The 24,908-nt window shown below is 39.1% G+C and overlaps 1 protein-coding gene across 1 annotated transcript; it reads right to left on the minus strand.

The window, feature by feature from the left end:
* Positions 1 to 5,035: 5,035 nt before the first annotated feature.
* LOC103448113 (uncharacterized) lies at positions 5,036 to 11,198 on the minus strand. The gene is made up of 9 exons (XM_008387352.4): positions 10,895 to 11,198; positions 9,858 to 9,948; positions 9,700 to 9,760; positions 8,990 to 9,067; positions 7,908 to 7,981; positions 6,566 to 6,679; positions 6,371 to 6,478; positions 5,384 to 5,422; positions 5,036 to 5,282 (listed from the first exon to the last, which is right to left on the minus strand). Exons 1-9 carry the CDS (start codon positions 10,966 to 10,968, stop codon positions 5,196 to 5,198), a joined length of 726 nt encoding a protein of 241 aa, XP_008385574.1. The 5' UTR covers positions 10,969 to 11,198; the 3' UTR covers positions 5,036 to 5,195.
* Positions 11,199 to 24,908: the final 13,710 nt, after the last annotated feature.

Raw genomic sequence — 24,908 nt, forward strand, 5'->3', positions numbered from 1 at the left:
AACTTTAAAAACCATACAAACCCTCATGAATAATATTTAAGAGAGTTCAAAATAGATAACATCCATCTGAAAATTGTGAAAGCATATATAAACGCTCTTAATTGCATCATCTACACTTAGAAGATGGTTACATGGTCGTTTAGAGTTTTAAAACCCTCCAAATCTCATGAATAGTATTTTGAGTGCAAAACTAATATATCAAGCCAAAGTTCAAATACCATTCCCTTGGTGATTGATGAAAATTGAAAGGTTTTATTGTCAAAAACGTGTAAGATTCCTCAACCTCAACCTTGAAACGCAACTCCTTTCATTTTGCATATTCTTGAACATTTGGTATATATTAGTAATGTACTAATGTTTTTTCATTAGGCTCTTACTTTGGGGTATGTAATACTTGAAAGACAAATGTCTTTTTTTTGTTTTGAAGTAATATTTATATGACAATGTGGTATGCATATACTAATTCAGTATTATGTTATCCATTTTTTGGGTCAAATTATGTTTTTCATGTTCATTATTTATTGATTTAAAATATATATTCTTTAATGGGTAATGGGTCAATTTCGGGTCGGGTCATTTTACCCGTTTACTTTAACAGGTGTTACATGACATGACCCGTTAAGATATCAGTATGTCACGAAAATGACATGAACACGAAAAATACGACACGAATGCCAGGTCTACTTGTAAGTGAGAAGTTTTAAATTCAAATATCTAACGAGTTTAAAACCAAATATTCTCCTGACTTCTTAGTATAAATATATCCTTGCACTACCATAAATTATCATTTGGTCAACAATATTTTGCTCAACAAACTATAATTCATTCGATAAAGAGTATTACGGAATACAATGATTCGTCAGCCAAAACTGGTCAATGTTTTGGTTTCTTCAGAGGCTTTTGCCTGACGTACAGAATTTGATGGGCAAAGTATACTTCGTCTGTTAAAGTGTTCATGTGAAGGAAAAAACTTGGGGTGTAATATGACATTCTTTGAACAACGAAACCATTCAGGTTTTGCCACTAAAAGGTGTACTTTAGGGTTTAAGGTTTATATTTAGTCGGGCAAAATGAGAGACATGATTGGCATATTTAATTCCTTTGATGATTTTTGTAGTCTATAAAATTAATTTCAACAATCCAACTGCCAAATTTGTTTGTATATACTTCAAGATCACTTACGCCAACAATCACCCAAGAAAAACTATAGAGGATTAGGTAACGGGATGAAATCCTTTGACGGTTAGAAATAAAAAATCACGATTTAACAGTTATTTTAGCTTCGATTTTGATGATTTTTCATGAGTACACTCCTTGACTCAGAAGAACACAATGAACAAACCCGATAATCAATTTAAAATATTTACACTAGTGGATACCACAAGATCTTACATTCTAATTAATGAAAGTTTAGAATAAACTCTAAGTGTTTGTTGAATCTATTGTTTTCACGGGATACACAATCTACGAAACTAATTTTAATGATCTAACAGTCAAACTTGTTTGCATATACTCTGATATTGCATACACCAAAAATCACGAAAAACAAACGTTCGAAGATTATGTAACATGATGCAACCCTTTGATGGTTACGAACGGAAACTCTTCGAGTTAGACATATTCAACATATTCTTCCATGGATACATTATCAATAGGAAGGTGTAAGGAATAACGTGTTTGCAAATCTATGGTAATTATAAATTATATAACAAATATAATTTAGATTGATTTTATAGCTACTTGATCAGGGTCTTTAAATCAAATAGTACAGCCCACTATTTTGACAAATTTCATGTCCCTCAATTGAAATTCGAGAGTTTTGGAGAAAACTCTTAGCGGAGTATGAAAGGTTCATCATTACCAAACCTACCACGCAATAATATGATGTTGCCCAGCATTAATAATGACGAGAGAGTAACTCTTGCTCATTTACAACTCTTGTAATTTTTCATTTTATAGCCTTTAGAGAATGTCACCTTACAAGAATTTAATGTTGGTGACATTGCACTTAAGTTGTTCTTGCCATGCTTAATTTGTATAGGGGTTCGAGACTGACCTAACAATAATATGGTGTTGGCCACGCTTGTTGCCTTTCACATCATCATGTATGTACATAGAACACCTTCTGTGTGTAAGCACATACATTGAACTTCCCCATAATAGAGTGAAGACGGTGTATTAGTCATGAACGATTGGAGCCTACCATGGTAAAAGGCCACGGAAGAGTGTTCTAAACACCCTCATGCTTGTCAACTTAAAGTTAGCTTGGTTGAGTGGTTTTTGGTCTCATCACATACAAATAAGCATTTTAATCTCTTTAAAATAATTTGATCTTATTACAACTATCCGTCCATATGATTGATTTAGTAGCATATGATACTCCCACTAATTGTGTTAAACAGTTCTTTAAGCGAGAATGTATAGTACTACTAACGAAAGCTTTGCATTCTATAGTGGTACTATCTTAGGCCCTAGGATGATTAAGAACATTTGAGTTGATCCAACACGATCCTAGTGTTGAATCTTGGTCTAGGGAGGGTAATTGGTGTTCCCTTCCTGATAAATAAAGTCAAGGGGTGTCGTTGGATCTCGTGAAGGCGTCGTTGCCCCCTTTTTGATTAATGAAGGGTAGTGTGGACTTGTCACATGCAAATTTGATGACAAGAGCAAATTTTTGAAGGGTGATCAAAGCTCTTACTTGCCCAAAAAGACTAACAAGCAAACGGCTGTTCTCAAATTGGGCCTTATTCATACTAAACATGGTGGCTATCAGAGACTTATTGTGGAGGGTGATTTCAAAATTCTCTTTGATTGTCTTCTTTATTGATGATTGATGCCTTTGGTGAATTAGAACAATTTGTAGGAACAGTTTAAGCTTAGCTAGTGATTTCTCTTCCTTTCCTTACATCATATTTTTAGACAGACTAACTTTTGGGTTTTTATGCTCCTTGGCCTTGATTGTCTTTTACTTTAGTTATGCTTTGTGCTTTCTCTAAACTAGAGGCTAAACCACCTAGAGAAAATCTTGGCGGCACCAAGTCGTCCTCAATGTGTTATGAGTGAAAAACCTTCCGACCATTAGGAAAACTATTCACTAGCAACCAATTCGAAACTATGTAACGATTCAGTGACTAGCAACTGAAAATCATTAAAATATTTCGTTTCATTTATGTCGAACTAGATGTCAATCATGAGTCCTATTGTTCAGTAGCAATTAACTGATATTTTCATACTTTCAGTTGCTTGCAACCATGGAAGAAAATGCCGATAATATCGGCGAAATATCGCCGATATTATCGGTTTTTCGCACAATGGATATTTAAATAGGTATCCAAATGTTTTCGTCAAAATATCGTGATATTATCGATAATATCAAAAATATCGCGATATCTTCGATATTATCGAAAAAATCTCGTCGGAAAGGCAGCAGAGGCTGCGTCGTCGCACTACCCAGATCTATTGCAGACTCAGACCTAAGATCTGCGCCTCAACGACGCCGATTCCGCCGCCGTTGTCGAAGTCGCGGCGAAAGAGCTCGCGGAACGGATCACAGTTGTAGATCCGAAACCCGTGGTCTGTCCCCACGGCGAAGCAGGGGTGGTCTTGGTTGAAGCAGACGTGGAACAGAGACGGAGGCGAGCGCGGCGCCGGCTCCGGGGGGGAGGAGAATGGGTGGTTGTTGTGGAGGTTGAGGTTGGGGTTTGGGGGCGATTGGGGGTCGTGGTGGTCATCGTTGGAGTCAACGACAGAGGTGGGGTTGTCGTCGGTGGGATCGGTGACGAAGGCGGAGGCGGAGATGAAAGAGTGCGAAGAGAGAGAGAGAGAGAGTGAGAGTGAGAGCAGAGATGAGAGAGTGCGAAGGCAGAGGCGGAGGTGAAAGAGTGCAAAGAGAGAGAGAGAGTGAGTGAGAGCAGAGATGAGAGAGTGCGAAGGCAGAGCAGAGATGAGAGAGTGCGAAGGCAGAGGCGGAGATGAAAGAGTGCGAAGGCAGAGAGAGAGTGAGTGAGAGCAGAGATGAGAGAGTGTGAATAATATGTGGTGGTTGTGCAAGTTGAGGACTCAAAAAATTGGGTAATGTGAGATAGCAAATGTTGACGTTTTTGGATGGTTTAAAAATTGAAAACCATGGACTTTGAGATGGTTTTAATTATGAAAACCACCCAAGTGGATGGGTGATGGGAAATAGCAAGGTGAGGTGGACGGTTTATAAAGTGGAATATATATATATACATATATATATATATCTTATATAAATTATAAATTATTGTTTTCTATTACACTTTTACATAATTTAAGAGCATCTTCAATATAAATTTTAAATAAAAGCCCCACAACCATATAATTCTTAAATAAATAAAAAAGGTAATAAGTCACTCATGTATCTTATCATGCAATGTATAAAGTATAAAATATTATACTAATTCATAATATATAAATGATTATGGTGTGTTTAAACTTATTTTATTAATTACTACATATTTTCTACACTCATAATGTTTGCCAGCTCGCTATATAATCAACTTAAATCAGTTAAATCCATCATGCAATGCATTTTCTTCCAATTTTTTGTGATAAACTAATAGATAATTGACTAAATAAACATCCTGCAAAATTTCAATAAAAATTTCCAAGTTTTTCTTACAATTTCCGTGGTTTCCATGTAATTTTTATCGATATCGATATTATCCCGATATTTCCATCGATATTTCCGTATTTTCGGACTACCGATATTTCCGATATTACCGATATTTTCTTCCTTGCTTGCAACCAAAATTACCTCTTCTCCACAATTGATTTTAAGAGTAACACATTCCTTGAATTCCAACTGCTGATGTCTAACATTGAAAAAATTACCACACAAACAAGCCCAAAAGAAATATAAACTCTGGTTTGCAACGATTTAGGGTTATTAGCGAGCACTGCAAGTCTAAACAAGTCGTAAACACGTAAGAACAAGTTCATGCGGCTCTTTTGATGACCTAAACCTAATCGAGGTCCAGAATTCCTCATCAGATTATATTTATACTATACGAGGTATTAGAACAATATATTAATCATATCTCACATGGACACAACAATACTCCTGTTTACATATAAGTCAAAGATTCATACTCATCTTCCACATACCAGGCTTTCGAATATCTGCTTCTTTAACCAATGCAGCAAGCTACAACGACCCTCAGGCCAAAACAAAATCAACCTCGTTTTACTGGCCTTTGAACGTAAGATTTGTTAGGGTCTTCAGTCTTGAGCTTAGGAGGTCGAATTTCTCCCTTTTTGGCCTGCAAATGAACCCAAATAACGCAATCGGTTGTTTTTAAATTTTCCAAGACTAAAGACAAATTGTTGCTTATAACAACGTAACTAAATCAGCACAACTTACCTTCTTTCCACCCTTCATAAAATCCCTCCAGCTCGAAACCTAATCATGAATGTGATGAGGAAAGTGAACAAATGTTAAAGGGGAGCCAGCTTGCTAGAAATAATTTTAAAAATTAGAATTCTGACTACAAAAAAAATTAGTGTCATTCAACCTAACCACATTTTAGGAAAATTAAGTTGATACTGCAGTTTCATCTTGAATTACTAATGGAAAACTGTTAAAGTCAAGACGAGGGTTGATTAAGAAACTGTTTGAGAAACGATTTGCATAGAATTTGGAAGAAATATAACTGCAACCATTCGACTCACGGGACAAATATGAATCAAAGCAACACCAATGGCCATCTCCCCATGATAATTCACATGCATTTGGGGCAATACAAAGGATATTCCAAGGCCTTTGAGGAATAATTTATTTCAAGATACAACATACATTTCAATGGAGATTGCTAAAAAAAATTGAGTGGGCACTGGGAAATAATAAGAGGAATGGGTTAGGTTCTCAGGGAACCTGAATAAACTGCCTTTCACCTTAGACCTTATATATGGTTTGATTCATCAAGGTCATCAATCATGAGACAACCAACAAATAGTGTCTTTCAGGGTCTTGAAATTAAGTACAAGACCTTATTGTTGGTGTAAAAAGTTGGCTCGATACAAGCCCAGATGGATGTGAAGAGAATCCCACATCTGAAAAAGTACAACAACTATCTATAGTTTAAATATAGGTGTTCCACATCTAATAGCACCGAGGCCTTTTGAGATAAAACCTCACACCTGAGGTCCATTGGGCTTGGTGAATGGGTCTAGGTGGTTAAGTGGGGACAATATTGGTGCATGGCGGCCTTAGTAGTGTACACTTATGGAGCCCGTGACACAACACCTATTGCGTTGGAGATGGCTAACAACCTCATATTTTAAAATCCGGCCTGACTACACACATTTTATGCTGTCCAACATAGGAAAAAGCAAGAAGATAGAAACAAACCCTCTGTTCTCTTGTTCCTTCCCATTGTTCCTCATGCTCCCGTTTCCTTTTCCACATCTCTTTGGTTTCTTCTTCATCTTTTTTCAATCTACCTTCCTCTTCTGAAATCTAAATGAGAATGAAGACCAAGAAACCTATTTTAGGGAACCTTCAATAAGCATAACTCAAAAACAATATTTCCAGCATGTTGCATACCCTCATTTGCATTTTTCTCCTTCGCCATTCTTGTTCTGTTAATATATCTCGAACCTTCATTTTGAGTTCTTGCTGGAACTCTTCTGACTGTTCATACTGGTGCTCGTATTTTCCCTGTATCATATATAAAAGAGGCATAATGATTAGTAGGTTGTTTCCCAACAAAGGAACTGGAAAGGGCAATAGAAAATAACTTCTTGAATTACTACCCCTATTTCTAAACACTTCCATTACCTGCCTCATAACAGGGAAGAAATTATATAGTAAAACCTCTGTAAAGTAATACTCTATAAAGGAATAACCTCCTTAAAGTCATAAAAAATAATGGTCCTAACTTGGGACTAATTATGTATAGTAATAAAGATGAACTAAAATATTTTTCTAAAAGTTGTTTGGGACAATGGTTTAGTTTTTAGAGCTGATGTCACGTCTTTGAGCTTGCGAGTACATATGTGCAAGAAATAAAATACTTGGCACCCAAGGAATCCTATTTAAGAAATACAACATTCATTCATGATAAATAAGTCAATAAATAATATTTTTTAACTACACCTCTATTAAGTAATAACCTCCTTAAAGTTATAAACTTGGTTTGGTCCCAACTTTGACTTTATAGAGGTTTTACTTAACTATGATAAAATGAATTTAATGTAACTCAGTAAACAAAGAAGGAACTATAATTAACAAGGCAGATAAACTGTATGCAAAGTAAAAATAAACCTGAATAGGTTTTCAATACCCTATGCTAACAAAGATACATAAAGAGTACTTTGTCTCGCATTTCACAGAAAACCTGACTCATGAATTTTTTTTTTTTTTTTAAATTTTAATACATAAGTAACAGAAATTTTAATTAGAAAATAATAAGCAGTACAAATTGGAACAAGAAGTTCATTTCTGAAAAAGAAAAAAATACAAACATGAAACCCGCAACAAGGAAACTCTATCCTGATAGGAAATCAGAAAGACGCTAGAATTTTCAAAGAACTACAAAACAGCGGCTTTCATATCTGCTAAAATAACAAGAAAACTTCTATCTTTTTACTTTAACTCATGTGATAAGATTTATTATCGGAATTTTCTGTAAAGAGTCATCCATCTAGGCATTTGTTATCGATTTACCCTTAAAATTATGTACAGTAATTCCCAGGACCACTAATGTACTAATTTTGTAACTTCTTTTTAGTTGATATTATTATATCAATTTAACTGCATGGATATATCACAAAAAAAAAAAAAAAAACTTATATCTAATTTGTGAATGATGTCACCAGATTGGTAATAATAAGGAACAAATACGTGCAACCTATGCAAACAACAACGATTTTGGGGTGGAAAATACCTCATCAACCAATGATTTTATTTTAGAAGCTGTATCTTTCTTCAACTGCTTCTTCCTTTTTGCTTTAAGTTCTTCTGCAGTCCACATTAAAACTTTATGAATGTTTTTCCCCTCCCCAAACGCAAACAACCCCGCCCGGAAAGTAAAAACTTGCTAATTAAGAATAGAAGATGCATGGAGGACAATTGCATGATGAATTACTTTAATATTTTAGAACAAACTAATTTATCCAAACCCATATATATATGCTTGCCATGAGATATAGCCAATGAATAGCAATAAATTTTATAGATATGCAATTTCAACACTTCATACAAAATTATCACCAAACAACATTTGTTTCAATTAGCAAACAAAAGATTAACCAAGAGCCCACTGTAGATCAAAGTTTCAAATAACATTAAGTGGAAGGATTTTGCTACAAGGCGTTAAATGTTTTGTGATTGTCCCCTTTAGTGAACACTGTTTGGACATAGCATGCGCTATGCTATTTGTGCAATACTGACTAAGTGTAGGCTATCTGGGCTGTCCCTCTTCAAAATATTAAAAATTAAAAATTAAACTGCCCAGAACCACGTAGATTTGGGCAAAAAATTATAAACCTGTTTAAACCCTTTCTCTTCCACAATAGACATCAGCCACCATCTTCTCCTGTGTCCAATTTAACTCCTTCAACCAGCCACCCAAAAATTAAAACCCTAGAATCCCCAAATCTTACTAATTAACAAGAAAATATACATTATTTTGAGTTTTCGGCCTTAACCCACTGCTTGTTCGGATATTTGATTTTTATTTAAGTTTATGGTGTTGTTGAACTTGAATTATATGTATTTTGGTATTATGCATGAATGGTGACATTGTTGTTGAATTACATGTGTTTTGGTTGATTACTAAGCATGAATAATGAAACTGTTGTACTACTATATATATTTTGGTTCATATTATGCTACACTTTGCAAGTCTTGAAAGGCATATGCCTCGAGTAGCAGTACACCCCACACCTCACTTGATGCCTTCATGATTTCAAATAGAGAAATCTAGGCACAAAGACTTACAAAAAATAAATAAACTCTGTTACTGACCTTTGGCGGCATTTACTTGGCTAATGATATAATCCCTTTCCTGTTGATCAAGTAATAGTTGTTGGGCTTTTGCCAATGCTGCCAAGAAATCAATAACCCATGGTTAAATTTAAGCAAGCATTCAAATTTAGAAATGCAAACGTCCATTAATAAATCTATGAATCTGCATCCAGGTTCCTCTGTACAAAAACAAATCATCACCAAACATCAGACTGTCAACAGCTTCCTACCAACAACAGAACAACATCAAATTGTGTCATCTTGCACATCTTCAAAGGAAATACTACCAACCTAAAAACAATACTAACACATATGACAAATTCAACATCTGTTTTTTGGAGCAACCATAACTTCATTGATAATATTTAGTGGTTACAACAAGTTCTGCCTAGGTATGAACAAGATGTCCACAATCTAGGTACAAATACATGCTAACTCAATTACATCGAGGGGCCAGCAACAAATATCTCTCTATAATTCAGTCTATGGACTAACTGAAGCCATCCATAATCATGTCCCTTCATGTATGTTTCCAATATTATGGGTTGGTTATAGGATGAATTATGTCTTACATTCGAATCTTCATACTTGTTTTCGAAAGAAAACTATATATATATTTATATATCCAACTTATGTTTAAAAAATAAATAGAAAGACAACTGTAATAAGCATATTTAAACCAAACACACGGTATACGTAAATTTAAGCACCTCCAAATGCCTCCTTAGCCTGTGGATGCTTGCATTTATCAGGGTGAACCATTAAGGATAACTGTAAGAAATTCAAATACAAAAATGCGTCATCAGTAATAGAAGTAAGAAACCACCAACAAATGGCCATACCATTTTGATTTGAAGGAGGGAATTACCTTACGATACTGCCTTTTGACATCTTCTGGGGATGCATCAAAGGGTAAGTTAAGATACTCAAAAGGATTTAACTTGAAGCAGGAGAGGATCCTACATATTTTTTGAAACACACAGAAAAAGTTGATTAGATATTTGTGACATGCCTAAAAATGTTTTTGTGTGTGTGTGTGTGTGTATGCACTCGCATGAACTGACACCACCAGATAATTTACATAGTTGATCAATTAGATGGCCAAGAAATGCAACTAGATCGGAAAATCAAAAGGAAAAAACAGACCAACAAAAAAAATCCAAGAATATTGACCGCCTACCAATGCCCTTTCTACACACAAAAAAATTAAAAAATCAGCCCATTAGCATTTTTTATGTTCTTCAAACCTTCACTGCCATGAAGTGTCTCCCTAATGCCATTCTCCATCCCTACCATATCTTGCAATTTCTAAACAAATGTTCTCGAATGGGAAAACCACCGAGCATTACTCCCTCCTATAAGTTATAACTACATGAACCAACTAACCTCTCAAACTATCCATCCCTTTATAAGTTATAAGAAAGAAAAGATCATTCTATTTTGTCATTCGATCAAACTATCCATCCCTTTATAACTTATAAGTTATAAGTTAATACAAATTGCGTTACCATCCTTTAGGGAGAAAAAAGAAGACTCACAAACACGAAGTCTCATTTGCTCATTCCGAAGTATTAAACTCCACCAATATCAATCCTCCCCTCACAATTTGCACACTTGCCTAAAATTATATTTGGCAACACGCTCAGCTACCTATGACCCATTAGTCCTTTCTCCAAGAATACTACACAGCCAAACCAGTTATACATATTGAAACCAATTCAATTTGAATCAGGGCAGAACAAATTGCAGCGAAGGGAATTACAATCAGGGTTCCATTCAATTGCTCAATATGATAAATAACCCTATCGCCCGAAACCCTAGTTTATACAATTAAACTGTCACCAAATCCACATACATACATACATGCACAGAGAGGGAGGGAGAGAGAGAGAGAGAGAGAGAGACCTGAGGACTTGGTTGTCCCGCTCAACTTCACTCACTTCGGCGAAGAAGTTCTTGAGAAGCAAATCGTCGTCCATGGATGTCTCTCTGAAGCTTCGCCTCGGAGATTGAAATCTCAAGAATAGCCTTTTCAATCTTCCTTCCTCCACTGCCCACCTCTGCTTCTGATTTTAATCCGGTGAGTTGACTCGGCCAACTGCCCAACTCAGTACAAGATGGGCCGTCTCCCCCGGTTAGAAATCTGGGCCCATTTATCAAACGGGTCAGACTTCTTCTAAATGACACAATCTGTGCAACTGAAAACACCCTTGCGGGTGCCTCTAGACTTGAATTTATTTACGATACAGTCGTTGTGCCCAAACTTGAACTTATTTACGATATTTTCCATCTGTCACTGCCTCTTGTTCTTGTGATTAATGAAACTTCATTAGGTGTTAAGAAACTCCAATAAGTTCTGAAAAATATGGTGGAAATACTGAGAGCAAGTCGGGCCAACTATTCCTCTGGTTCAAACGACATTCTTATGCACAAATTACCTGTTAGAGTTCGTGGAGAACAAACTTGCCTTTGTTTAATTTGTAGTCTAGAATGCTTCAAGCATGATAACTGGTTGCGTTAGTGATAGGAGCATATTTATGCTACTTAATTGGCTTGTTCTCGTGCATTTAGGTTGTGTTTACTTAGCTATTTTAGTAATTAAAGTCACTTTTGTGTGTTTTCAGGTTCTAAGGTCAAAGTGTGCAAAAAGAAGCAAAATGGAGCCTTTTGGAGCAAAAGGAATGGATGAATTGAAGTCTTGAAGAAAGTTGGTTTCCTAATCCAAGAAGGAGTCCTAATCAACAAAGGATTCATAATTGAAGATGGATTCCTACTCACATGAGGATTCCTAGAAGAACAAGGATTCCTACTCCAAGAAGGATTCCTACTTGAAATAGGAAAGTTAAGCCAAGGTTTCCTACTTTGGTTTGACCTTTCCTAAATGTTCCTAAGTCTTATCAACTTTGAAGACCTCCTAAGCATTTTAGGACATCAAATACACCTCCCTTCCACCATATCAACCCTTGCCGCACCTCACATACCCTTTCCACAACTTCCTCTTCCTTGCCGTGCAAGGGAGAGGGTCCTTTCCTGATTTTGAGCATTAAAACACATTCCTAATATGTTTTAAACCCTAGCCGCATATTTCCTTGACCTTTCCTTTTATTTTCTGATTTGTTTCTGTTGGAAAATATTAGTATTTAGGTTTACTTTAATATTTGGTTTTCTGGGCTTAGCCCGTTAGCATTAGGGTTTAGGGTTAGTTTATTATAAATAGAGTGCTTTGTTATTCATTCGAAATTAAGTTATTCACAATGTAGCTTGTTAGGGTTTTTGTAGCCGTTTCGGCATTCAATTTGTTTAATAATATTTCTATTAGTTTATGGTTTTGTTTGTTCCGCACTCTGATATTCAACTTGGTATCAGAGCAGGTTCAATCCTTTGGGATTTAATCTGCTTGGTCGGGTTGGTATGTTATTTGTCAGTTTGTATGCTAGTTTTTTGTTGTTGGTTTAGTTTGCAGAAGAAAACAAAAAACCTCAACCTTCCACTGCGTCCAGTTCCCTGTGACATGAACCCTGCACCTCGCCTGCTTAAACCACCGCACCACCATCTCGCACCAGACCACCAGCCTGCACTCGCATCTGCCTGAACCGTACCCGCCATCGTTTCTTCATCAAATCACCACCACGCTTCCACCAGAACAACCTGCTTGCACCTGCACCCAGATCCCTTACCGTCGTCCCGCGCACCCAATCACCATCCACCCAGGTTGCCGCTGCTCATCACATCCTTGTTGCACTGCCTCCTGAACTCACCGCCGCACAAGACCAAGAAACATGTTGCTACAGTTCTGAAGAAGCCCAGCAGAAAAGAGAAAAAGGAAAGAAAAAAGAAGAAGAGAGAAAAAAATGAGAGGAAAAAAAAAAAGGAGAAGAAAAAAAAATTGTTTGGAGTTTTTTTAGGCCCACACGGGCAAAAGTCAAAAATATGGTTTAAGTTTGTTTTAGGCCCGCAAGAATTGTTGGTTGCCTTGTTTGGAATTGTTTTCGTTGTTTGTTGGTATAATTGAGATATGGAAACCTCGTCCGTTTAGTGACGGGTTCTTTCCATACTCTCAACTCTAGCCAGTTTGCCAGTCAAGTCAAGTCAAGTCAAGTTCGCAAGTTCACCAGTTCGCAAGTCAAGTCAAGTCAAGTTTGCATACCTGCCTGTCTGTCTGTCCGCGTTGTAGAGCCTGTCTGTCCGCGTTGCGGTGGAGCCTGCCTGTCTGTCTGTCCGCCTAACGGAGCCAGTCCGCATCTGCTTGTTTGCAAACCCATGTCGTATACCGCCATGAGTTTGACGGGGGGTGTTGGAAAATATTAGTATTTAGGTTTACTTTAATATTTGGTTTTCTGGGCTTAGCCCGTTAGCATTAGGGTTTAAGGTTAGTTTATTATAAATAGAGTGCTTTGTTATTCATTCGAAATTAAGTTATTCACAATGTAGCTTGTTAGGGTTTTTGTAGCCGTTTCGGCATTCAATTTGTTTAATAATATTTCTATTAGTTTATGGTTTTGTTTGTTCCGCACTCTGATATTCAACTGTTTCCTAATTCTAGAATCCTTAGACTTAATTTCTGATTTCCTAATCAACCTAGAGTTTTAATTTCTGTTTTCCTTTAAATAAACCTCCTTGTTGCAGCCACAAGACATTCCACACACACCCATACAACTTCATTCACGCCATAAACCTTTCCCCTACCTTTGCCGTGACCATCCTTCACCCAAATCCATATTTTCTGAACCCAAACCCCCCTAGCCGTGCCATACACCCATCCTAGACACTTTTCCACCATTCTACCTCATCAAAAACCATCCCAAGCCATCTCCATACCTTGTGCCGCAGCAAGAAGGAAGAAGGAGTGCCCTTGAATGTGCTTGCTAGTCTATTGCAGATTGCTGGAACTTTTAGGTGTAATCTTTCTTATGTTTTCAATGTTTCAATTCAATAAACCTTGTGTTGTGAGTATGAGGAACTAAACCCCCTTAGTTGGGGGGTGATTCGAAACCATGTACATGCTTGCAATATGATTTGATTACATTCAGTTGTTATTTCATAAGTTGTGGATTCAATTCGTTCATCTACTTGATTGATAACTTATTTGTGTATGTTGATTGAGAGTGCACGCTTAGTTTTCATGCATGAATATGATGCTAGATTATGAGGGAGTTTCACCTAATAGTTACAATCTTATAATCACAAGTAGTGAAGGTCGCTTGAAAACGATCGCGTTGAATGAATTCTTGGCACTAGTTTCATGCTCATCATAGTAACGAATGCCTCGTCAACACTTATAGTTCTCATTGTGCTTCATGATTCTTGATTGTATCTTTATTGTGCTCATCACGTAAGGAACCTTTGAGGAATGCTTTGAATTGTTGTATGCGCTTTCCCATCCAATTCATTAACTTAAGGAGAACTTGAAGGTTAATTTAAGCGTATCTAATTAACTTGGGGTGTTGAGTTTCATAATTTATTGGAAGAACAACTGAAAATCGTTTTGTTTGCAAGTGTGTCATGTGTGGAGAAGAACCTCCTAACTAGCCTTTTATCCATCCTTTTCATCAAAAAACGTTTTACAATCTGTTTTGTTTTAAAGTTTCTGTTTTGTTTTCAATTTTCGTCCAAAACAAATCCCCCTTTATTTTGAAGTCTTAGATTAGTTAGAAAGTGTTTTGATTTGTGTTTCTAAGTGTTTTGATTCAAGTTTTCATCCAACTTCGTCCAAGTTCTTGTTAGGTTCTCAAAACTGCCCAGAAAGTGGTTTTTAGGCAGTTTTGAGTCATTAGGTTGCTGTTTTGAGCTTTATGTTTGTTTAAGTGTTTTAAACTTTAGTTTTGCATTCTTTGAGTCTAGTTTAGGGTTTTAACCTTTGTTTTTATGTTTTTAAGTCAGTTTTCAAGTGTTTAGCAATCCCTCCTAATCCCCGGTCTAGAACGATCCCTACTTACATCTTTACTACAATTTGACAAAAATAGGGTTTAATTTGTGTGCTTATCTATTTCGCATCAGTTAGAATTCTATAATACAAACAAATGAATTTGTTAAATAACATACCTAGCAAAATTAACCAACTCCGGATCAACGTATTGTCCTTATGAATCGTTGCATGAACCTTTTGCTAGGTCTCATCTTAGACACTTTCAAGGCAGCAATATTTATATCTAGTGTATGTTTTGTACGTGAAATCATACACATGTCCTATCTCGCACTCCAATATGTTTCAGGCACATATATCTCATCTCACTACCTCAATGCCAAGGCGAATCGTTTCACGTGAGTGAAACCAATTCTAGCTTGGTAACACTCGTACAAATGTGTCATAACATTCCATGAAAACATCAATCCCAATGAGTTCTTGCAACTCTTATCTCTAGAAGTGTGACATATCACAACTATCACTAGAGTTACATCTAGGGACTTTGCATTTCTGCAATTGCAAGTAATCATGTACATATTTTGGTTTCCTCCAACTTAGGGACTCACACAAAAACCTCTCTAGTTAATGCAAAACACCTTCAAATTAGTTTCATGCTAAGATATTTGTTTGTACCATACTTGACCAATCTCGAAACTACTAAGCACCGGTCAACGTTATACCGTTAAGGACCTAGAAGAGTTTCCCTCCAACCAGGAGGCCAATTACAGCGCGACACGTGTCGACATCAGAAGCTAATCATAGCGCGACACGTGTCAACATCAGAGGCTAATCACAACACGACACGTGTCAATGTCAGAATGAAACTAGAAACTCTCTTCTATAAATAGAGATCATTCTCTCACAATATTTCCGAATGTCATTTGTACTAAATCATTCACTAGTACTCACTAAAGGAGAGCTTGAACCTATGTACTTGTGTAATCCCTTCATAATTAATGAGAACTCCTCTACTCCGTGGGTGTAGCCAATCTGGGTGAACCACGTACATCTTGTGTGTTGCTTCCCTGTCCCTATCCATTTACATACTTATTCTCACTAGTGACCGGAGCAATCTAGTGAAGGTCACAAACTTAACATTTTCTGTTGTACCAAAGTCCTCACTGATTTTGTGCATCAACATTTGGCGCCGTCTGTGGGAAACGACACTTATTCCCACTCTCTTCAGCTTTGTCAAGCTAGTTTCCACCATTCGTACACTCTCTTTTGACCAGGCATCCCTTTCCAACATGGGGAGCGAAGGAAGCCACAGCACACAGAATGACACCCCTCTTGCACCTAGTGCGAAACAACGAAAGAAAGAAGGAAAAAGGGTTGCTCTTCAAGCTAAAGTCGATGAGCTAGAAGCTCAGAACAACAAGATAGCAATGAAGAATGAAGTCCTCCAGGAGCAGTATGAGAAGCTCTTTGAGACGTTCCATGAAACTAGGCGTACTCAAACACACGAGCTCGTTGCCCCTATGGACATCAACCATCATCTGGGTGCCCTCCAACACGGAGGGTCACATTCCTTCGACATGGATATCCCTGATGAAGAGCGAGCTGATCATTAAAACATTGATCAACATGAGACATCTCTCAACCCAGCTGCCTCGACCCCGAAGCAGGAGAAGTGGAGGAAGACACCTTCTTGCAGAAGGGTTGGAAGGATCGAAAGCCGTTTATTATGACTGCCGAGACTTCTTAAAGCAACGTCGAGAGAATCCCCTCCATATATGCTCGAAGATCAATGACCCAAGGGTTCCTGAAAGACTCGGTCCCCTTCCACGACCCAGGTTAGCTGCCAATCTAGGGAAGGAACGACAGGTCCTAGAGGAACATGAAGGTACAGGCGACTCTGAGGTATTCCGACAGACTCGCCCTAGAAGTCAGTACGGCGAGTCTAAGGAAAAATCACACGCATTTGCTCAAACTTTCCTACTTTCAAGAGGCGATAGAGACTTACGAAAGAAAATACCAGTGGTACATGACTCCACTCAGGACCGCATTGTCCTACAGCTCCTTGAGGAAGTAAACAAGTTGAAGGCCGAACATTAGGCCGAGACACCTGACTGGAACCAACCTAGGCCTGGCCCTCTCACAAGGAGGATCCTCGACACCCCCCTTCAAGCAAAGATAAAACAAAAGCTTGGTTTACATCTCTATACTGGAAGGGAAGACTCAATTGAACACCTTAACCTCTTTGAGTCCACCATGGCATATCAGATGCATACCGACGAAGAGCGATGTCTTCTCTTCCCCTCCACCCCCTCTAGCGGAGCTCTAAACTGGTATTGTTGTCTTCCACCTGAGACAGTAGACTCATTTGAGGAACTGAGGAAACTGTTTGTCTCTCAACACATCTTCCAGACCGATCGCTTGCATTCTGCAGATGACTTGTACACTATTCGCCAGAAGCCGGACCAGTCACTACTAGAGTATGTTGGTCGTTTCAGCCATGAGTATTCTCACTGCGCTGAGGCAGATGACAAGATCGCCCTCAAGGCCTTCACGGCAGGCCTACGTGATTGTTTCTTCAAGTACATGATCAATGCTAACACTTGGAAGACTTACTCTGAGGTGATGGCACAAGCTTACAATTATGCCTCCACCAAGGCAAGGACATATCAAAGGAAACCCCCACAACCACCCATTATCAGCAAGTAGAGAGTGGAAGCCAGATCCAACCAAATAAGAAGACCTCGACCTTCCAAACGGCAGCGGTGCCTCCCCCTACCTTACTTAATACTTTGCCAAGTCAACAGACATATCAATCTCAGGGCAAAAGTAAAGATTTCCATCCTCACCAGTCTTATTTTAGTAAAAGGAATAAAGGACACTATTGCGATACCCAAGGGTATCACCATGATAATCCCTGACCCCAGGCAGTCAACACAGTGGGTCAAGCACGTGTCAGGACAACCGCTACCCCGAGGTATGAGGCATACACACCTTTGAACGCCACATGCGTGGCCATTTACCCCAGCATAGAACACCTGGTACCGAAGCCAAAACCAAGGCACCTGGATTACAAGCCCACGAAGAACACGAGCACGTTTTGCTGCTACCACGAGCATAACGGCCATGACGGCGAGAAGTGTATCACCTTTCGTGATCATATTGAAGCGTTGGCACGTGAAGGAAAAATTGATCAATTCCTCCTTCACCCTCCAAAGGGTAACCGTAACCAACGCCAGGTGAATATGATATATTCCATAAGTGGTGGCACACCCATATCTAAATCTTCCAACAGGGCCATGAAAAATAGTGAACGAGCTTTAAGGTCTGGCCACCAAGTGTTTCACGTGGAAGACATCAGGGGAGGTAAGTATCAAAAGCATAACTAGGATCCAATATGTTTCTACCTGAGGAAGAAAGAGGTATCATCTACCCTCACAACGACCCACTGATTGTGGAAGCTCACATAGCCAACTTTGAAGTACGATGAATCCTGGTAGACACGGGGGCTTCGGTCAATATCATGTTTGCTGAAGCTTTCAGGACACTTAATGTAGCTGAACACTTGCTTGATCGCTCGATTTCCCCTCTAATAAGCTTCTCCGGTGATATCGTGCAACCTTTGGGGAGCATACACTTACCTTTCACCATTGGTACAAGCCCTTACACAGCTACCATTACCACTAACTTCCTGGTCGTTGATTGCCCAACGGCATACAATGTCATCTTTGGACGCACAGACATCAATGATCTCAAGGCCATGGTATCCACACATATGTTGTTGATGAAATTTCCAACCCCCTATGGCAATGTTTACATCAGAGGAGATCAACTTAGTGCACGATCATGTTACAACACTTCGGTCAAGCAACATCACCTGTATGTGCCCAAGGAAATCCTTTGTATACATGACCAAGTCATAAATACCAACTGGAACGAAGTCAACTTGGATCTTCACGGTGGGAATAGTTAACCCGACGATCCTCGAGATGACTCTTTCACCCAGCAAGCACAACCTGCTGAAGAGTTGGAAAAGGTCTCTATCTCAAAAGATTATCCGGATCGCATGGTGAAGATTGGCACCACCTTGTCACCACCCATTCGGTTAGCATTGATCTCATTTTTGCAAGAGAACACTAAGGTCTTTGTCCGGTCATACGAGGACATGCCAGGCATCTCTCCCGATATAATTTGTCATCGTTTAAGTATTGACCCCAAAACCAAGCCAGTGAGACAAAAGCGAAGATCTTATGACGCTGAACGGTACAAGGCAATGAAGGCAGAAGTTGAAAAACTCAAAGGCATAGGCTTCGTCCGTGAAGTCAATTATCCAACATGGGTAGCAAATGCTGTTCTTGTTAAGAAGAATCCGACCAAGGAAAGTCTCCCGCTCTAAAAGGTCTTGTAGAGAATGTGTGTCGATTACACTGACCTAAACAAAGGATGCCCGAACGATAGCTTTCCTCTTCCTCTCATAGACAGACTTATAGACTTTATGGTAGGGTGTGAACTCCTGAGCTTCATGGATGCTTACTCAAGATACAACCAAATCCTCATGAACCCTTTGGATCAAGAACACACAGCCTTCACTACTGACAGGGGATTATATTGCTATAAAGTCATGCCCTTCGGCTTAAAGAATGCAGGAGCGACCTATCAGAGACTGGTCAATTCAATGTTCGCCGAACAGATTGGGAAGAGCATGAAAGTTTACGTTGATGATATGTTAGTCAAGAGCAAACATGCTGACCAACACATCACCAACCTATCTAAAACTTTCACTATTCTGAAGAGGTATTGAATGAGGTTGAACCCCAACAAATGTGCCTTCAGCGTAGGTTCTGGCAAATTCTTAGGCTTCATGATAAGCCAACGAGGCATTGAGGCTAATCCCGAGAAGATCAAAGTAATCCTTGACATGAAGGAACCGATAACTTCAAAAGACATCTAGAGCCTTACTAGCAAGATGGCAACCTTAACTAGGTTCATCTCTAAGGCCACCAATAGATGTGCTCATTTCTTCAAAGCACTTAAGGGAAGTAAGAAGTACATTACATGGACTGATGAATGTGCTAAGGCATTCAAGAACCTCAAAGACTACATGAGTAAAGCCCATTTGCTCTCCAAACCTGAGGTTGGTGACACTCTCATTATCTATCTGTCGGTATCAGCTTCAGCAGTAAGTTTTGTTCTTATTCGAAATGATGGTAATGTCGAACGGCATGTCTACTACGCTAGCAAGGCCTTACAAGATGCGGAGACACGATACTCCAACATTGAGAAATTGGCTCTAACATTGGTTATGTCTGCTCGAAAACTTCGCCCTTACTTCCAAGCACACTTCATCATCGTGCTTACCAATCATCCTCTTCGACAAATACTCCAAAGTTCTGACACTTTTGGGCGAATGATCAAATGGGCAATAGCATTGGGTGAGTTTGACATCTCCTACCAACCAAAGCCAACTGAGAAGGGCCAAGCAGTGGCAGACTTCATTGCCGACTTCACATATCCTGTTGACATTGTTTCTACGCCTAAAGAAGTGGTTTCATTACCCTCGGAAGCTCAGAAAATAGAAGCAACAGCCCCAGCATGGAGTCTATATGTTGATGGCTCGTCCAACCAACAGGGTTGTGGAGTAAGACTAGTTCTTACGACCCCTGACAAAGTGGCAATGGAGTATGCTCTTCGTTTCAAATTCAAGGCGTCGAACAATGAGGCCGAATATGAAGCCCTCCTAGCAGGCTTACGTTTGGCCAAACACCTTGGGGTTAAACGAATTGATATCTTCAGTGACTCCCAATTGGTGGTTAACCAGGTCACCAAAAACTTTGACGCTAAGGATAGCTCCATGGCAGCATATCTGGCACAAACACAATTGTTGCTCAAACACTTCCACTACCAGATCACCCAAATTCCTCGAGCGGCAAATAGTCATGCAGATGCTTTGGCTCGCCTCACCTCAGCGGTGGAAGACAAGATTGGGAGAAAAATTCAGGTCGAATTGTTGGTAGCACCAAGCACCATGGCTGCGAAAGTGTGCAACTTACAACAAAGAGATAGTTGGATTACCCGATTTATAGATTTCTTGCTTATGGCACCCTCCCAAATGACAAAGTCCAAGCTAAGCAGATTCGATACAAGGCTACCCGTTACTTGATCATTAATGACCAACTCTACAAATGGGGTTTTAACCTACCATACCTAAGATGCCTTACGCCCGCAGAGGCGAAAACTGTCCTTCGGGAAATACATGAAGGAGTCTGCAGAGATCATGCTGGATCTCGATCCCTAGCATACAATGCTTTTCACCAAGGATATTACTGGCCAACACTCCACCAAGATGTCATCAGAAGATCCCGCTGATGTGATAAGTGTCAATGCTACGTAACTATTCCTCCCTCCCTTCCCGAGCCGCTCACTCCTATGATCAGCCCTTAGCCCTTCGTCCAATGGGGACTTGATTTGATCGGCCCAATGCCTACAGGGAAGGGCAAGGTTCGCTATGCAATCGTTACAGTTAACTACTTCACAAAGTGGGCCGAAGTAGAACCCTTGGCAACCATTACTGAGGTAAAAATAGAAGACTTCGTATGGAAGAACATCATTTACAGATTCAGCATTCCGAATACGATAGTCACTGACAACGGGCGACAGTTCAACAACAATAAGTTCAGGATGTTATGTTCTAAGTTCAACATCAACTTATGTTTTGCCTCCCCAGCTCATCCCCAGTCTAATGAACAAGTTGAAGCCATCAACAAAATAATCAAGCGAACTTTGAAAACCAGCTTGGACAAGGCTAAAGGTTGTTGGCCAGAATTTGTACCCCAAGTTCTTTGGTCATACCCCACTTCGTATCAGACATCAACAGAAGAAACCCCATTCTCACTTGCCTTTAGTACAGAGGCAGTTGTCCTAGTTGAGCTTGAGCAAGCAACGTTCTGAGTCCAGAACTACGTGCAAAGCAAAAATGACAAACAACTTACCCTCAACTTAGATCTAGTCGAGGAACACAGAAACCAGGCTTACTTGAGGAATGTCGCCTACAAGCAGTGCATCTCCAACTACTATGACTCAAGGTTCAAACCTCGTTCTTTTAAAGTGGGGGACTGGGTATTGAAGAAAAGATTACTCTGCAACAAAGTCCTGAGTGAAGGAACACTTAGTCCAAATTGGGATGGACCATTTGAAGTTGTTGGCATCAGTCGCCCTAGCTCCTACAAGCTTAGAAGCTCTGATGGCAAGACCCTTGGCCATCCATGGAATGCTAATCACTTGGAGTACTATTACAAGTAAACTCACATTGTACAAGTGTTAAGCTTCAGCCGTTCGGCATCCTATGTAACGAAGACTATTTGGCATGAATTCAATAAAGAGGTGATTTAGACAACTCGATCCTAATCCTCTTACATTCCTAGCAATGAAACACTCGGGTTCAAAGCTTCAACATGAATGCTTCCAACATGAAACAAAGTCTAAGTATATGTCAATAAGACTATACAAATAAACGAATAGCTTCACAGTATATTCGTTCAATCATACATTCAAACACATTCATACATAAGCCAACTGTGCTTTGAAAGGGTTCAACATATTTTGTGTCATTCGACACTTGCTACAATGTGCCTAGACACCTTGCCCTTATTCTCACCAACCAGGTGATGACATGTGAAGAAGGAACTCATCTTCATGCCACCAACCAAGTGATGAAATGTACAACCCGTACTCTCCTTCATGCCACCAACCAGGTGATGACATGTACAACCCGTACTCTAATATCATTTGGCAACTTGCCACTCATGCCACCAACCAGGTGAAGAAAGAACTCATATTCATGCCACCAACCAGGTGATGAAATGTACAACCCGTACTCTAATATCATTTGGCAACTTGCCACTCATGCCGCTAACCAGGTGAAGAAGGAACTCATCTTCATGCCACCAACCAGGTGATGAAATGTACAACCCGTACTCTAATATCATTTGGCAACTTGCCATTCATGCCACCAACCAGGGGAAGAAAGAACTCACATTCGCACCACCAACCAAGTGATGAAAGCAACTCACCATTCATTCCACTTACCAGAAGATGAGTGGTACAACTTGTACATGTGAACTCCTAGCATTCACAAATAATCAAAACCTTCAAGCTTGACAACTCAACTAGAGGAGCACTTATGCCCAACAAAAGTTATAGTCACCAATAAAGTCTTATTGCAAGCCAACAACAACTTCAGTGCATGGCATACGAAGATCAAGCTATTCAGCTCTCTTGCATCAGCTTCAAACATTTCCCTTCTGTAACAATGCAAACACTACAACTCGTAGAAAGCTTCACACACTCTTGACCAAGACAGTGTGAAGCAAAACCAATTTATGGTGACAACAAGAGCTTCATCAAAGGAGTTCAACCACAATTCTCAAAAGCTTCACACACTCTTGATAAAGACAATGTGAAGCAAAACCAATTTATGGTGCCAACAAGAGCTTCATCAAAGAAGTTCAACCCCCACAATTCTCAAAAGTTTCACACACTCTTGATCAAGATAGTGTGAAGCAAAACCAATTTATGGTGCCAACAAGAGCTTCATCAATAGAGGGCAACCACAATTCTCAAAAGCTTAACACACTCTTGATCAAGACAGTGTGAAGCAAAACCAATTTATGGTGCCAACAACAAAAGCTTCATCAATGGAGTGCAACCACAATTCTCAAAAGCTTCACACACTCTTGATCAAGACAGTGTGAAGCAAAACCAATTTATGGGGCCAGCAAGAGCTTCATCAAAGAAGTTCAACCACAATTCTCAAAAGCTTCACACACTCTTGATAAAGACAGTGTGAAGCAAAACCAATTTATGATGCCAACAAGAGCTTCATCAAAGAAGTTCAACCCCCACAATTCTCAAAAGCTTCACACACTCTTGATCAAGACAATGTGAAGCAAAACCAATTTATGGTGCTAACAAGAGCTTCATCAATAGAGGGCAACCACAATTCTCAAAAGCTTCACACACTCTTGATCAAGACAGTGTGAAGCAAAACCAATTTATGGTGCCAACAACAAGAGCTTCATCAATGGAGTGCAACCACAATTCTCAAAAGCTTCACACACTCTTGATCAAGACAGTGTGAAGTAAAACCAATTTATAGTGCCAACAAGAGCTTCATCAAAGGAGTTCAACCACAATTCTCAAAAGCTTCATACACTCTTGATCAAGACAGTGTGAAGCAAAACCAATTTATGGTGCCAACAAGAGCTTCATCAATGGAGGGCAACCACAATTCTCAAAAGCTTCACACACTCTTGATCAAGACAGTGTGAAGCAAAACCAATTTATGGTGCCAACAAAAGCTTCATCAAATGAGTTCAACCACAATTCTCAAAAGCTTCACACACTCTTGATCAAGACAGTGTGAAGCAAAACCAATTTATGGTATCAACAAAAGTTTCATCAATGGAGGGCAACTATAATTCTCAAACCTTCGAAGCAAATTCAAGACTGTTCGAAGCAAATTCAATTTATATGGTTCATCCAAAACTTCGACTACTACAAGGTGTGGCTTGCATCACAATCTCTTGCTCAACAGTGTGGAAGCAAAATTTGTATATGTTGTCTCTCCCACATTTTCAAATTTCTAGTTTCCCAAAAAAAAAAAAAAAAAAAAAAAGGGAAATTCAACAAAGCTTCATCAATGGAGGACAACTACAAATTCTCAAAAGCTTCTATCTTGATCAAGATAGTATGAAGCAGAATCAATTCATGGTACCCAACGAAAGCTTCAACTCCAAAGTTTCACCTACAAAGCTTTAACTCCAAAGCTTCACCTACAAAAGCTTCAACACAAAAGCTTCACCCACAAAAACTTCACCCACAAAAGCTTCAACACAAAAGCTTCACCCACAAAAGCTTCAACACAAAAGCTTCACCAATAAAAGCTTCATCAATGGAGGACAACTGCAAATTCTCAGAAGCTTCACACTATCTTGATCAAGATAGTGTGAAGCAAAATCAATTCATGGTACCAAACAAAAGCTTCAACTCCAAAGCTTCACC

The sequence above is a fragment of the Malus domestica genome, chromosome 11 (assembly GCF_042453785.1).
Source record: "Malus domestica chromosome 11, GDT2T_hap1".
In the NCBI taxonomy this organism is placed as follows: Eukaryota; Viridiplantae; Streptophyta; class Magnoliopsida; order Rosales; family Rosaceae; genus Malus; species Malus domestica.

Coding starts and splice junctions, on each gene's coding strand:
- LOC103448113 (XM_008387352.4), bottom strand. CDS start 10,968: ATGGACGACGATTTGCTTCTCAAGAACTTCTTCGCCGAAGTGAGTGAA. Junction 9,761..9,857: donor TCAAAAGGCAGTATCGTAAG/GTAATTCCCTCC, acceptor AATTTCTTACAG/TTATCCTTAATGGTTCACCC. Junction 5,283..5,383: donor TTATGAAGGGTGGAAAGAAG/GTAAGTTGTGCT, acceptor GTTCATTTGCAG/GCCAAAAAGGGAGAAATTCG.